The following is a 15,119-nucleotide window of genomic DNA, read 5'->3' as shown; positions in this document are numbered from 1 at the left end:
GCTTGCACAGTGTGGAGAACCTGCTGTGGTGGGGTGGGGGGGGGGTACCTTGGGGGTGATCTTGCACAGTGTGGAGAACCTGCTGTGGTGGGGTGGGGGGTGGGGGGGTACCTTGGGGGTGATCTTGCACAGTGTGGAGAACCTGCTGTGGCCAGTGCTCTCCTTCAGGAGATCCTCCATGAGCAGCTGCTGGGCCAGAGCCTTCCACCAGGCCTCCGAGACGCTCCTCCCAGCCCCAAACAGCGGGCTCCTGCGGTACCTATCCGGCACTCTCTGAGAGCTCTGGGGAAGGGAGAGGGAGGGAGGGAGGGAGGGAGGGAGGAAGGAAGAGAGAGCATACCATGCAGGCAGGGGAATAGAGTGGGAAGAGGGACACGAGAAAGATTAATAGCGGCCAACAAAAGGGGGTGGGACATTAAAAACCACCCAAATTCCAAACACCTCATTGGTACATGCACAGCACTAGCTACAGCAAGCATGCAATTGTTCCAACTCCACAGGTAAACATTTGTCAGACCTCATTTTCGGGCCAATAAGGGCTGGGAATGTATTTGCTCATTAAACAGGTCCTGGGCACGTTTGGGAACCATTGTGTTCAGGCGTCAGGTGTGTGACATGATTCTGTTCGAGGCCAGGTATACAGCATTAGGGGTTAGGTGCCAGGGGTCTGGTTTGGAGAGGTGAAGAGAGCCGGGACTCACGGAGCCCCGGAGGAAGAGAATGGGAACGGAAACCCCGAATCTCTCGTCCAGCGCAGAGATGGCGCTCATCAGCTGGTAGGCCTCATTGCCGAAATTCTGCAGCCTGGGCTCTGGTTCCTCCACACTTAAGCTCTTTACCATCCTGCCAGCGAAGACAAGGACAACACAGAAAACAGGCCAGCCATCAGGAACAGCACTCAGACCAGAGCACGCGCTACGATTGGCCAGTCCCATGGAAACCAACCTGTATCTGCAGTTGTCACAGCACTCATTGGTCCCCATAATACCAGATGTCACTTTGCGCAGTTGTTTATCTTCAAAGTGGGAAAGGATCAGCCTGTGCACAAGAATGCCAAACATCACACTGACTGCATTCATGAGAATAAACAGCTATAGTACGCGTATTTATTATACATTACTATATTATACTGATGCCAACATGTTTGGCTTTGAGAACAGAACACTTCCGCCACCAGCTGAATGCAAACTCACTTCCTTCTGCACTTGGGGGATTTGAGATACTGTTCCATTTTGGCCAACATTTTCATCTTGTAGCCTCGGAAATGGTCGTTCTTCCCTTGGTTAAGCAGGAACCTGTTTCAGTTTGGAACAGCAGACTTTGAACTGCCTGATCTGTGTTGTCGGTGCTATTTGCTAAAAAAAACATAAGGGGCCCAGAGATGAGCTCCTTTGAGGAAATAATTAGCCAAGCCGGTCGACCATGTGTAAGCAGTGAACACCACGCACGCGCTCACATACACACACAGCACCTCTTAAACATTACACTGAACAACTTATGACAAACTGCCCATAACAGATGCAAATTCCCAAACTGAGCCCTGTATGCGACCCCCGTAAGAGAGCGAGTCATACTTGTTTAAGCTCATGTCCCCGCCCGCCCACAGCACGTGACAGGCGCTTGGTAGCCCGTCCCTCCCGGCGCGCCCAATTTCCTGGTAGTACGACTCCATCTCCTTGGGGGCCCCGTAGTGGATGACTTTGCGGATGTCCGGCTTGTTGATTCCCATGCCAAAGGCAACCGTGGCAGCAATGCACTGCGGGCAATGGCAAAGAAACATCCAAATTTATTCTCCTAAACCTTTTAATTCTCCCTCACTGCAGGTAGACATCTCCACTTACGAAGTAAAAAAACACCAGAGGAGAGCAATGGCCATCAGCTGCACTTTGTTTCATTCGTGCAGCTTTGTTTCCACACGGTGCAACAGAAGGGCGTGTTCACTTTACACACGTGCGTTCAGCTAAAAAAGCACGAGGAGTTAAGAGAAGGGAAGCTAAACCAGATAGGAATGAGGAAGTGAACGCCATCACCTGGATCTCATCTCTCATGAAGCTGTGCTGAGTTTCTCTCCTCTTCTTGATGCCCAGGCCAGCATGGTACACGCCACACAGGATGCCCAACCGGCACAGCATCGAGGACACCCGCTCCGCTTCTTTCCTCGAGGGGCAGTACACGATGGTGGGACCTTCAAACTCATAGTCACCCCTACGGAGACCAATCACGCACCAGAATCTCAGTAAGAACTTTTCACAAATGGTAGTCTGAAGCATGACAGAAGCGGCTTTAGAGCAAATAATTCATAGCAGCACATGGAGAAAGATGAGCGTACGTGACCATGCACGAGTGTGTATGAGTATGTATGAGCATGCCGAGAGTATGAGTATGCATGAGTGTGTATGAGTATGAGAGTACATGAGTGTGCTTGGGTGTGTATGAGTGTTTATGAGAATGCGTCATTTCAACTGACTGTAAGTAATGTTACAGTGAAAGTCCTGCCCGCCCCCTCTATAACCCATTTAGAGCAGTTGCCTGGGTAAAACTGGAAATCTTTTATTTTGAACGGTTTGAGAATTAAAAAAACAAACAAAAAATGATTTTTGATTATTTAAACAAATTTTTGACAATCAACAAATCGACAAACTGTTCACATCCCTAGTATGAGTACATGCATGAGTGTGTATGAGTAGACAAGAGTGTGCAAGCATGTATGAGTGGGCATAAGTGTGTACGAGTCAGTCAGGGGCAGGCACCTACATGCTCTTTTTGACCAGGAACTGCTTGAGGTCCTGCGTAAGGTCACCTGACTTGCGGTGCACGTCCAGGTAGAGGTTGGGCCGGTCAAAGGTGGTGCACGTGACCACAGGCTGGACCAGCCTCAGGCTCTGCACTATGTCCACCCGAATGGAGGGGCTGGCAGTGGCTGTCAGAGCCACGATGGGAACCTGAGCATGAAGATCCCGTCAGCGAGACCCCACAGGATACACGAGCAAAGAGCGAGGGCTCCAGCACGCGCACGTCGCATCTCATCAGCAGGCCTACTCACGTCAGGAAGTCTGGTCTTCAGCAGGCCCAGGTTCCTGTACGCTCCCCGGAAGTCATGCCCCCACTCAGAGATGCAGTGGGCCTCATCTATGGCTACTAGTGTGAGTCCTAGAACACACACACACGCGCGCGCGCGCACACACGCAAAATATTTTAAATGACATTTCTCCCTCAAAATGTTAATAAGGTGCGAGGTAACTCAAAATTTTTTAACCAGAAACAGAAAATGAAAGAGCTGTACAGATTCTACAACAGCCTCACTTCGATAAAACAAAAATGTTTCAGCACAGCCACGACTTGTAAAATTACTCTTTGGTCAAGCGTTGTGCACACATTTCTTTTTTGCCGTTTGCATTACAGTGATCAACCACTTAAAGCACAGCATTTCAGAATGTTTAATTAAACAAAGACAAAGCAAAACAAAAAGCATTTTTTCCCACTAAAACATAATTTTAAACAACCAGCCCTCACTCGAGCATTTTGAGGTTTTGTCCGTGTCGCGTTTGGACGCTTACGAACCCGAGCTGTCGCAGGAAGCCGCCACTCACCTATGCTCTCGTTGAGCTCCTCAAGGAGCGCTATCCTTCCCGAGCAGAATTCCGGCGTCATGTAGGCCACTCGGAAAAGGCCTCTGAGGATGATGCAAATGGTTAGTAACTCCCAGCTGCAGAGCGGCAGTAAAAAGGTGTTCAGGGTCAGGGCTATGTGGGGCGACCGGTCACACAAACGCCGTCCAGCGAGACCGTTTACGTCTTAACCGAAACACTTCAGCACCTCGCCAAGGTCCGAGAGTGCTGACGACTGCAGCCCAGTGGTAAATAAATGCGCGGCTGCAGTCCTTCAGGCCCATTATCGGAAAAAGTCCTTTCTGGAATAAACATTACCTCACTTGAACCCAATTTCAATTCTTCTAAGCAAACGAACAGAGGCCAGTTTCATGATCACTCGCTCAAATTTAATGCAGTTAAAATGCGGTAAAATTTAAAATGAGAACAACCCTGGATTCATAACGCAATGGTGAGGCGGGGAAGTGAAGCTTTCGTGTAATACTTACTTTTTCAGGTCAGGTATGATGTTACTGGTCTGAGCAGATCCAAGGAAACACGCCGGAATGTTTGACATTCTGCAACAGAGAGAGAAAACTGCTTTATTGTAAAACAATATGTGATTTCATATTTCAGGAAATAATGCTAACAAAAATAAACCCAAAAAAAAAACAATTCAGAAATGCGCAGGACAATATGCCAAAGCCATTCAATATTAATAATCTTTCTGAAAGAAGAATCTCATCGGTGCCAGAGCCAACTGTGACTGGCAGCCCCACAGGGCGACAAATAGTTTGTGGCGGCGTCACCCAGGGTTCTGGGGGGTTCAGTCGGTGGGGATCCTCATGGCATTGCTCTGTAGCGACCCCTGCTGGTCAATCACAAGCCTTATAGACCGTCTGAAGCTGCATGTGAAATGCCTTTCTCTGAATGCTCTCTGTGTGAGCCCAGCTTCCCGAGCTGCAGTGTGATCAGGAGTGGTGCTCGGCATCGTGTGTTTCAGAGGAGAGCACGCTCTGGTCGGTGGTCCTCTGAAACAATAGCGGCGAAACCAGCAATGGGCACCAATATTTACGCAAATAGCCATTCCAAATCGAAGAGTAAAGGGCAAAATTAGCTTCTTTATTTTTCTTCTTTTTTTTTAATGCACAAAATATTATTAAAAGGGAATGCATTCTCTTTTATTGTCCCAAAGACCCCTTGGGATTCTTTCACAGGTGCTGGGAAAACTCCAGGCCCCAGTCAGGTCAGGTGTGTTCTGTGCTCAGGAAAAAGGATGCGGTGCCACGTGCTGATGAGACATGCAGCCCGGAGGATTCACCCACTTCAGCTGCAGCACCTGGTCTTCCATGAGGGAGATGAGGGGGCAGACCACCACGCTGATGCCCCCGCAGTACACCGGGGGGAACTGGAAGCACAGACTCTTCCCATAGCCTGGAGAAGAGGAGCCACAGTCAGCCGCTAAATACCGCGCAACAGCCACCATCGTTTTTTACCATCATTCCCAAAATTGCTTAAACAGTAAGATGCTACCGTCCACCCAATGTAAGTCACTGGTCTAGATTTACTCAAGAAATATGGTTCAAAATCATGTACTCCACTGGCGAGGCCAGCCAATCTTTCTCTGAGTGTTTTTGCCCTAAAATAAGTTGCAATGGGTACTTGAAATGGAAAAAAAACTGACCTTTACCCTATTTGGAGGTGCAACACAACCTAATGAAGCGAGCATGGGGGGCAGATCAATCAAAGCCAGTAGACCACACTAATACAGGAAACGCCATAAACTTCTACAAAATGAGACGCAGATAAGAGGAAGGAAAAAAGAACGCTTTTTGTCACCGAGTAAAATGCACGAGACAGGCGATGCATTCTGAGAGCAAAACCACACTCAGTTTCCCTGTCACTGTATCAGCTTCCCTTCGCTCCCCTGCCTCGGAACTCCGCAGTAATCATCATAAACATTTTCGTCAATCATTATCAACCTAAAGAAGAACTCACCCGTTGCCATGACAACAAGGTTATCTCTCCTCTCCTTCAGAACGGAGTAAATCACTTTCCATTGTACTCTGAAAAAAAGAAAAGAAGTGATGTTTGTGTTGCTGATGCACCAGATAGGAAGGATTTCATTTTCGGGTTCAAATCCAATTTCGTTCTCCCTCCAATCATCTGCTCTGGACTTCCGAATCAATTATGGAACTGAAAGGAGGAGGAGAGAGAAGAGGGGAGAGATGCAAGCTGCTGATTGTCTTTTCTCCGCGGCAAACATGATGAGTTTCTCAGGGGGCAATGAGAGAGGGAGCCCGGTCACGTTGAGCGGAGAGAGAAAGCAACCCTCCTGTCAAACAGACCGCGCCCATGGCCAGGGCCTCAGCCACATTCACGCCCATTACATTACATTACAGGCATTTAGCAGACGCTCTTATCCCGAGCGACTTACATTGTATCCATTTATACAGCTGGATATATACTGGAGCAATGCAGGTGAAGGACCTTGCTCAAGGGCACAACGGCAGTGTCCTACCGGGGAATCGAACCTGCAACCTTTCGGTTACAAGACCAACTCCTTAGCCATTACGCCACACTGCCACTACACCCCCGGCGGGTAACCCTCAGCCGGGCGCGGGCCGGACCTGTGCTGACGTGCCCGAGAGGGGAAGCAGCCACTCGCGCGTTTGAGGGATGAGGAATCGGGATATTTTTCATAAATCAGCAGCAGCACAACAAAAATGACATTCCCTGCACAATTTGGAGATGCCTTACAAAATAAAAAGCATATAAGAGTATTCACCAAATTCTGTCTTTATAATTTATAAGTTGATTTTTTTTTTCCCTGCATCTGGCTTTTTTCTGCACAAAAATACACAGAATTCTGTGTTAACGTGACTACTGTGCAACAGTGTAGCATTCAGAATCTCATTTGTATATAGCTGGAATGAAAAGCAAACACCCTTTGATCCAGAACCATGAGATATTAAAGAGGAGATATTCACCACTGTGAAGAAACTTGACAACCTGAGATTTTATTAGATAAGATTAAAATATAAGTGTTAATGTAATGCAGAGTAAAATAATACAGGTCTACTCACGGCTTGAAGCGGAAGTGGCCAAAATACGTTTTCAGACAATTAATTTGTTCAGGGGTTGGTTCTGGGAGAGAAGGATCTGGATGTAGAGAGTAAGAGAAAGCGAGAAAGAGAGAGGGGAACAGAGAGGGGAAGTGATTCAGTTGCTTGTGACAAAATACATTCACAGCTGTCTGAACAAACTGAGCGGGGAACTTAATCCCAAAATGCCGTCCTTAAACTCGCACATTGGCAATCAGCCTAGCTCTCCAAAGAAATCCGATTTATAAAGCAACCTAAACACAAGTTTGGGAAACGTATTTATAGCACTTATCCATAATCTGTGTTATAGAACAATACTGCTACGTTCTGAAAAGCTGCACTAACATGGCTGCCGTGACAAAACCAAAAACCAGACGTACTGTAGCAGAGGTATTTCATTACAGAAAGAGAAAGATGCCACTGCCTATGCCCTTGCAGTAAAAGAAAACACTGTCAAAATAGCTGGTGTAAATAAACTGTTAGTATGAAAGTGCACCCCTTATCCAGTTTATATCAGCTCAAGAGCCCACAAAATGACCCCAATCTAAACCTTAATCTGAAAAGGAACGTCTGTCCCCCACCTTGGCCTTTAATTCTACACGATAACAGACAATGGAGCTCAAACAAAAATTATTCTTCACAGCTTTCCCAAGGATTTCCAAGTACATTAAAAGTATGTGTGTTGCGTGCTTTTAGATTATCAATGATGCATGGTAGGCATTTTTTTTTGGCACCAGAAACTGTATAAATCCCTTGTGATTGAGATATGGGGATTCATACTCAGTTCACTGGATGGCTGGTTTGAGAGAGGGTACTTGGCAATATGAACTGGACAAGAGGGCTACCATCAAGCACTCGTCCTTTTTTATGGTCTTTCTTCCTCTCCTAACCCAGTACTCGGCAGGTTTACAGTAGCACAGCTGGGGATTACTTGCAACACAAGGCCAGAAAGGGTTACAACCGCCAGGGAATGAAACCCTGTGGTGTAATTATTAAGCGTTACCTACATAAGCGCAAAAGATATCCTTGTAGACAAGTAATATGAATCCACAGGCATGTCATTACCAAACTCTTCCACCTCCTCTTCCTCGATGCCCTCATCTTCATCGTCCTCATCATCATCTACGGTGGTCTGTTGCCTTTCCGGTTCGCCCCGACAGAGGCCTTTTTCGTCTTGGCTCATCTTCTCCACTTCCTCCACACACTTTCAGAGAGAGGGAGAAGGTCACAAACACACAAACGTGTATTTGGAAACTCTCAAAACTGACATTTCAATCAGACATTTCAATCAGAAAGACCTTGTCAAAGGGAGTGCTTTAAAAAAAATTATTCATAAAAAGGAGGTTTTGTGCAGGATCACCTGAAGCATTTCATTCTCCAGCTCTTCATCACTTTCAACTACATAGGAGAGGTCAGAAGAGTCATCCAAGGGCTTCTTGTCCTTAAACAAAAACGGAAACGCGAATGGCTCAGTCATCTTTGTTACTGTATGCGGTTTGATAATGGATTTGTCTTGACTATGTGATAAGAAGAGCAGCAAGCCAATCATGCAACTTCCCACAAACAAACCAACAGATCACGTATAGGATTACAGACAGCATTTACTCATAATATACGCCACACTGGCTAGTATGTTTTCCATGCCAATTTCTCAGACTCACCCCTGGATTTGGTATACAACAAATCTGAGACGCATGCACATTTAAACACCACAAATGGAAACAGATGTGGAAAGCAGGTGGTGCAAACAGAAAGCAGGATGCCTTTTCATCCTACACTGGCTGCAGAAAACAGCCAACACAAAAAAGAGAATAATCGACAATAGCCTGAGTCCGTCTTAGCTACATCATTTTTTAATCATTCGTATGGAACACCATGAAGTTCGAACTAACTTTAACGAGTATTTTCAGGTGAAATATTTCTCATTTAAAATGACACGATTAAAGAGCGCACATTTTGAATTCACATACAGCAAGTAACAATAAGCCACATTTCTTGCTCTTTAAATTTAAATTTACCGTCAGAGAAAAGGTCAGCTAGCCTGTTTCGCCTGTTTGTTTTTGCCATTTTAATGATTCAGAGACAGAGCACAGCTGTCACAGTCACCCTGCAACTGCCTCAGTCCAAATTCTACCCAGACCGCTGTGTGCAAGTGTCTGAGCAGGATATGTCACCCCACATGACAATGCCTATTTCTTAAATGGATACTACTGGCAGGGCTGTGACGGTAACATAACTTGCCTACTAGATAAACTGTTTAAAGTAAGCACGGTAATCGGTTAAAGTTGGGGTGGGGAATGAAGAACATTTCCTTTGGCGTTTCACTTGCTTCAGTTTTATTCGGAAATTTTAAAGTGTTCCACACATTGATTACTTTTTTAATTAAACATAGATTACTTGCCATTACAGTGTAAACAACAATGTAGGAAAAGTAGCTATACTATTGTCTTGCCATGGCATGTGGGGAAAAAAAATGAATGACCTTTTTTGTTTTTGCCAGTTACAGGCAAATCCCTAATTACGGCGTATAACCATTTCATACAACTAAACCAAGATGCCAAGCCTTGCCATTCAAAAGAATCACAGATCACTTTGCTACAGTATCCTATGCTGTTCTTAAAAATTTTACTGAAGACTAAGGACTTAAACATTTACAGCAGTCATAAAAATATTTCAGGGCAAATAAAGGGTACAAAATTATCCTTTAATGTTCATCACAACCACGTTCCACAATTTAACTACAAAAAACCACACAGCATTCTTCTCACTGTAAACTTTCATTCTCCAACATCTGTAAACCTTTGCAACCTGCGCAAAGTTATTGATACCTGGAATTCCAGCGTTGATTGTTCCTCAAGTTCCTCTTGCATGGCTTGCCGCTCCAGCATCTGAAGCTCATACTCAGAGATATCCAGGGACATCCAGGCACCGTCTTGACGGGCAGAGGTGCAATCTTCAGGAGCCCTGACCCGTTCCACCGGGTCACAGCTGTTTTCAGGGGCCCCGAGGAGATCATCGCTTGAACGTTCCACGTCTTCAGACTCCAGTTTGTTGACTGACACCTTTTTTGTGCAGTGAGAAAACATCACCTCCTCGCCAGAAGGGGCTTCTGCCTTTTCTTTTTCCTCCAGAGGACCCTGATCAGGTATATCTGCTGCATCTGTGGTGTATCCCTCAACGTTGTTACCCAACAGCAGGGACCTCAATGTCTCCAGGTTCACGGTCATCTCCTCCACTAGTTCCACAGCACTACAATCAACAGAGCTGGGTTAGCTCTCAAGCACCAGCCTCCCCCCCGGTCCGCTTTACCTAATACCTAATGTCACAAACTTTTAGTGGTGCTCGGGCAAAGTGCGCCATGCAAACATGTACACAGTTCAGACCTGTTAATGTGGACTCCCTCAGGAACGCGCCCAGCCAGCTCCTTCATTTCACTCGCCATTTGGAGCAGTTTCTCCTTGACAGCAGTGTGCAAACTGGTCCCTGCGATAAAACAATGAAGAGGAAAATAAAACCCAGTCTCAATGTAGTTTTGACTGTTTTCTGCAGTTTCAGTGCCGAAGACTGAGTGATGACAGGAGCAGCAAGTTGTACTTTACATAGTGACTCACCGGGAACCATATCCTGCAGCTTCTTATGGATTATCAGCCCAGCCTGATGGATCAGAGATCACAAATATGTATATGCATGCCCTCAGCGTGTGTGCATATGTGTGTAATTATACTTTCATAACTTACACCGTCGACATGCACATGTACACACATCATCATCCAAATTTTAAAAAGGATTTGTTTTATCGATTATTTTTCTCTTACTCATTCAGGGAGACTGACAGGGTGACATACAGGATACACACATATGTAAGTAAACACTCATGTTTGCATATATTTCAAATGAATGCAGTATACATCCAAATCCAAAGAAAGCGTTTCCTATGGCCAAATGTAATGTTTTTTCTGTCATAAATCATTAAGAGCCATTTTGCTGGTTCTAAACAGAGGCGCTCACGTAGGCGTCGGTAGCGGCATATCTCTTTTGGTCCTCTGTGAGCTCAAAGTCATCCCACTGGCTGCAGCGCACATCCTTGTCTTTCCTAAGCCGCCTCTTGAACAGGTGCTTGACCAGTCCATCCAGGCTCCACTGCTCCACGCACCTGAGCTGCAGAGCACAGGAAACGCAGGTCACAGCACAGAGCAGACAAAGAGAGGCAACCCTGCACAGGCATCTCAAAACCAGTCTCTGTCACCCAATGTTTTGTCCCCATTTTTGTGGTGATCTCTGAAACCGCCTGCACACTTGGCACCAGCAAGTTTAGGATTTCTGACCCAGATGATGAGGCACGTCACTGCACTGAGAACCTTTGCTTTAGCTGGATTTGCCACCACCACAGCAAGACCAGATGTTCAATTTGTTAAGCGAGCAATAAGCCTATCACTTGAATTGCTCCTCCAGCTTTACAACACCAGAATATGGAGGCGTAGGCTGTTTTCAGGCGGTTTCTGTTGCACTTCAGAATGAAACATACACTTGGGTCGACTGCAAATTAAAATCACACAAATGCATAGGAACAAAATAACTCAGTTCCAAAGTTCTTGAATGTGATAATGGTGGTGTCAATTTTGACACCAAACTTACAGTTTCATTTGCCAGATTTGATAGTTCCACAAAGTTCTTCAGCTTGATGTCAAAGTCACTCAGTAGCTTCCACATGTCTCCTTCAATTCCCACCCCAACTTTTTTGATGGACTCGTCCTGTAATAACATCTTCAGGCCAGCAGGAAACCCTGTAACAAGCAGAGATGTTTCTGACAGCCCACAGTGATTTACAGGACTTTTCGCAAGTGACTGTGTTACATGATTACACCAAATAGACACTTCAGACAGGTTCAACCAAATAAAACTTTTCATATTCACACAGCACCAAGTGAGGCAAGGGGAATATTAGGCATTTGCAAAACGTTCTGAAGAGGCAAGAACATTTTTTAAAACAGGACCAATTAACACGCATCTTTCGAAAAAAAATCTTTTACACGTACTATAAGTAGTGTGAAATTAGGTGTTCTATTCTCCCTCGTCTGGATTCTATCTGGCTGTTTTGGGTGATTCTATTTAACCTGTGTGGTCTGTACTAATAAAGACATATTCATTTTCTAGTAATCATGTCTGTGGGTGATGATTTGCAATGCGCCTGGTAGCAAAGAGTCACAACCAAGCGCACTGCGCTGAATTAATTTCATTGGCAGTTGGCTCCTGTTCCTTCTTAGCAGTGCCTGAACACACCTGACATGGAGGAAAGGTGAAAGAGGTAGCATTTCTCCTCAGATGCACACAACTGGACCATGGCCACTTTCTTTGTCTTCCCCTTGGCAAAGGAAGGCGGCCACTCAATATCAAACCCGACTGCAGCTCCAGGTTCAAGGCAGGATCTAGGGGATATAACAACTCTTAATGAGCAGTCAGGTGGGAATGTTCACCGATTAAACCCTCGCTGATTGGGCAAAGCTTTTCAGATCACACGGGCAATAAAAATACAATAATACATATATACATGCATAAGAAAATTACGTGGGTTTAATTTTTTCAGTCACATTCATCATTTCATAGAGACGTGTACACAGCGAATTTGTGGAAATTGATACCACCCTTACATAACCCCTTCTTGTTAAAATGAAGTTTTATACCCTTATGTCTACACGAATGTAAGATATTCTTTGGCCACCAGGGGTGTTCTGGTTCAGTGTTCCAACAGAGAAACCACTGGTTTTAACTACTGCCCTGTTTAAAGAAAAAAACACAAAGCTTTTTAATATATTTTTTAAGGATGCTTAAGATTATATTTCCTACGGTTTATAGCTGTGAAATGTCATTCACCTTGTTTGTGTCCAAAGAGTGTATCAAGATATGGTCCGTAATCAGGATTAAGAATAAACTGATTTTAACCACGCAGGAATTTAAGGATGATGACCTGCTGCACATATCAACATTATATCACTGGACTTTATTTGTGAATGTGTCATGAGTGTGCGATTATGCCCACATATGACTTTTAATTCGTAAAGATTTTTGCTGATCTAATTTTCATATATACCACATTCGCATTTGTGACAAAATTGCACACATTTTGTGTTTTTATATTCTCTAGCTACAATAAATTAACTCAAAGTTTTATTTCTTTCATATCCTTACTTACAATCAGATAAAAGTGTCAACCCCCCAAAATGTCAGCCAGTTTGGACCCCCTGTATCATTAAACTATGCATGATACCATGTCTAAAATTCTGTTTTATTCATTTTAATACACAAAGACTGCCTGAAGTAAGTATAAGTAAAATTGGAAACATAAGCCCGCAAAACATCTAAATCCTGGGGATCAAATCCAAAATTAGAGCCTAAAACGAAGAAAAAATTATTAATAGTTTAATAAATAATTTCTTAATTGAGGCTGGACCAGAATTGAAGCCCAAGGTTTCAGAAAAGGCTCTCAAGGGACTGCTGGGGGCACCTTCTGCGTTTCAGAAATTCAAAAAGTACCTTAAATCCTCAGAGAGAAATGAGCAATCATTTTTCTCGCGGCTGTACATAACAGTACCAGGGAACTCCAGAAATGGTAGGTCATCTTCTAATATGTTTTTTTTTAAGAATCCTTGCTGACCCTGTTGAAGCCAAAGAAGAACATTTTTTTTTTAAAACACTGGTGCATCTGTAAAAATGTAAAGAAAGGTAAACCTAGGTGCTGTCCTATTTCCATGCATTTTCATTGATTTCTCAATAACAAAATCTCTGCTCATGCAGTCAGTTTCATTAAACCAAGAATATGGCTAAAGCTCACATCAGTTCTTACTTACTAACTACAGATTCCCTGCAGAATTTTATGATGGAATGGTGCTGGGATGTCTCTCATGATATCATATGATAGGCCTACTACTTGAATAAACAGTTTTAGGCTGAAGGGAACCTTGATAAGATGGACCCTACAAAATTTTATAAGCACACTAAAAGCATACTTTCTTCAAGGAAAATAGTGAACGTCTTTACAACACCTAGAACATCGAGTACGCTGAAGAAAAGTACACTACAGAAAAGTATACTAAAATAATACATCGTAGTAAGACACTAGTGCTGACTGGATGTCTAAGTTACTTTTGAGTTTTATTAACAAAAATATGAGCCAGTTTAATCCCAAAGTTGTCGAAGTCAGACTAGTGGGTCTATATTTAAAGTTTATTTTCTTTTTCCTTTTTTGTTAGGTGGTGCAGCACTATATGATTTTAAACACTCCGTCCTAAACTCTAAACCGCTATGTAAAGAGCCCCTCCAGGTCTGATTATTTAGATGCCCCCAAGATAAAATCATCAGCAAAAAAGAACCGTTTCATTAAACACGCAGAACATCTTTTAAAATCGGTGATACCAAAACCTAGACCGGGGTGAAGCGCATGAAGATAATTATAAAGGCGTACCTTTCCCTTGAACAACACACGTGACTGACAATAATGGCTTCAGCGTTACCTTTTTCTCTATGGTTTCACTGTTGCTGTCGATTGACATCCATTCTGGCAAAGTCCTGTCCGTCATGGTTTAAAGCTCACATAAATATCTGTTAACGAATGTTCGAATTTCGTATGTTACTTTATATGCAAACGTGTACATAAAAAGCTACGCTGCCCTGAACAGTGTATGGGGTACATTATAGGGTTATGATGCCGTTAATTTGGACAAACCAAGAGTGGGCAGGCAATTTGCAGACTAGCAGGTCTTATACCTATCTTTTCCGACAGCTGGTCTTAGTCTGAATTCTCTGTAGGTAGCTAATAGCTATATTGTTTGCAGTCAGTCTGCGCAAGTATTCATGATAAATAATGACTTCTGGAGAAACTGCACCAGTCGCTAGTTCTATGTTTCTGGCTATCCAGCAGGTAACTCCGTTAACGAAGCTGAATGGCGTTATATTGAAGTCAAAACTAGGGAGCTGAACAAACTTGACAGTTACTCGAGAAATGTCCTTGCCAAACAGTTACTGTTAGCAGTCAGTGGCACGGACATGCCTGTGCGCTACCGAGTTAGTAAGCGAGGTAGCTAGACTAACTTGATATATCGATCTAGCTACCGCTCACCAGCCACACCTGCATTGCATGCAAAAGTCAACTATATTACTTGGTGTCATTACATTGTTAACATTATTCTTGTTAAAGAAAACAAGTGACAAGAGATTCATATTACATAGATATTAGCTAGCCACCTACTCCCGCCATCTGTTGTCAGCCTGGGCATCCTCTGTACAAAATATTCTTTATAATGACGAGATGTCGTACTATTCACACCATAACCATGACCACTTCCACTCCTCGAAATAAACTGCCCCCGGTGCGACCGGAACTTCTTATAGCTCTTTTTTTTTAACCAAAAATAAATATGAGAATTTCGATGCG

At 44.0% G+C, this 15,119-nt stretch overlaps 1 protein-coding gene across 4 annotated transcripts in view; it reads right to left on the bottom strand.

The window, feature by feature from the left end:
* The window catches only part of wrn (WRN RecQ like helicase), a 30,925-nt gene extending 15,824 nt beyond the window's left edge, over window positions 1–15,101 (bottom strand). Inside the window, exons 1-24 of one of the 4 annotated variants that reach the window (XM_035391679.1) lie at window positions 14,911–15,098; window positions 14,200–14,287; window positions 13,223–13,344; window positions 11,972–12,117; window positions 11,327–11,475; window positions 10,700–10,849; window positions 10,303–10,345; window positions 10,075–10,174; window positions 9,520–9,940; window positions 8,052–8,132; window positions 7,757–7,895; window positions 6,674–6,749; window positions 5,586–5,653; window positions 4,913–5,021; window positions 4,097–4,165; window positions 3,591–3,673; window positions 3,044–3,150; window positions 2,755–2,942; window positions 2,031–2,205; window positions 1,575–1,756; window positions 1,194–1,295; window positions 946–1,038; window positions 702–843; window positions 112–282 (exon numbers count right to left, since the gene is read on the bottom strand). In XM_035391679.1, coding sequence (XP_035247570.1) covers window positions 112–282; window positions 702–843; window positions 946–1,038; window positions 1,194–1,295; window positions 1,575–1,756; window positions 2,031–2,205; window positions 2,755–2,942; window positions 3,044–3,150; window positions 3,591–3,673; window positions 4,097–4,165; window positions 4,913–5,021; window positions 5,586–5,653; window positions 6,674–6,749; window positions 7,757–7,895; window positions 8,052–8,132; window positions 9,520–9,940; window positions 10,075–10,174; window positions 10,303–10,345; window positions 10,700–10,849; window positions 11,327–11,475; window positions 11,972–12,117; window positions 13,223–13,344; window positions 14,200–14,265 — 2,982 coding nt within the window. In that variant the 5' untranslated portion in view covers window positions 14,266–14,287; window positions 14,911–15,098. Of the gene's footprint in view, window positions 1–111; window positions 283–701; window positions 844–945; window positions 1,039–1,193; window positions 1,296–1,574; window positions 1,757–2,030; window positions 2,206–2,754; window positions 2,943–3,043; window positions 3,151–3,590; window positions 3,674–4,096; window positions 4,166–4,912; window positions 5,022–5,585; window positions 5,654–6,673; window positions 6,750–7,756; window positions 7,896–8,051; window positions 8,133–9,519; window positions 9,941–10,074; window positions 10,175–10,302; window positions 10,346–10,699; window positions 10,850–11,326; window positions 11,476–11,971; window positions 12,118–13,222; window positions 13,345–14,199; window positions 14,288–14,910 lie in introns of all 4 variants that reach the window. The other 3 variants (XM_035391678.1, XM_035391681.1, XM_035391682.1) reach the window with 3 other exon arrangements.
* Window positions 15,102–15,119: the final 18 nt, after the last annotated feature.

Source organism: Anguilla anguilla, chromosome 14 (genome assembly GCF_013347855.1).
Source record: "Anguilla anguilla isolate fAngAng1 chromosome 14, fAngAng1.pri, whole genome shotgun sequence".
NCBI classification, from domain to species: Eukaryota; Metazoa; Chordata; class Actinopteri; order Anguilliformes; family Anguillidae; genus Anguilla; species Anguilla anguilla.
This window is presented reverse-complemented; position numbering and strand designations above follow the sequence as displayed.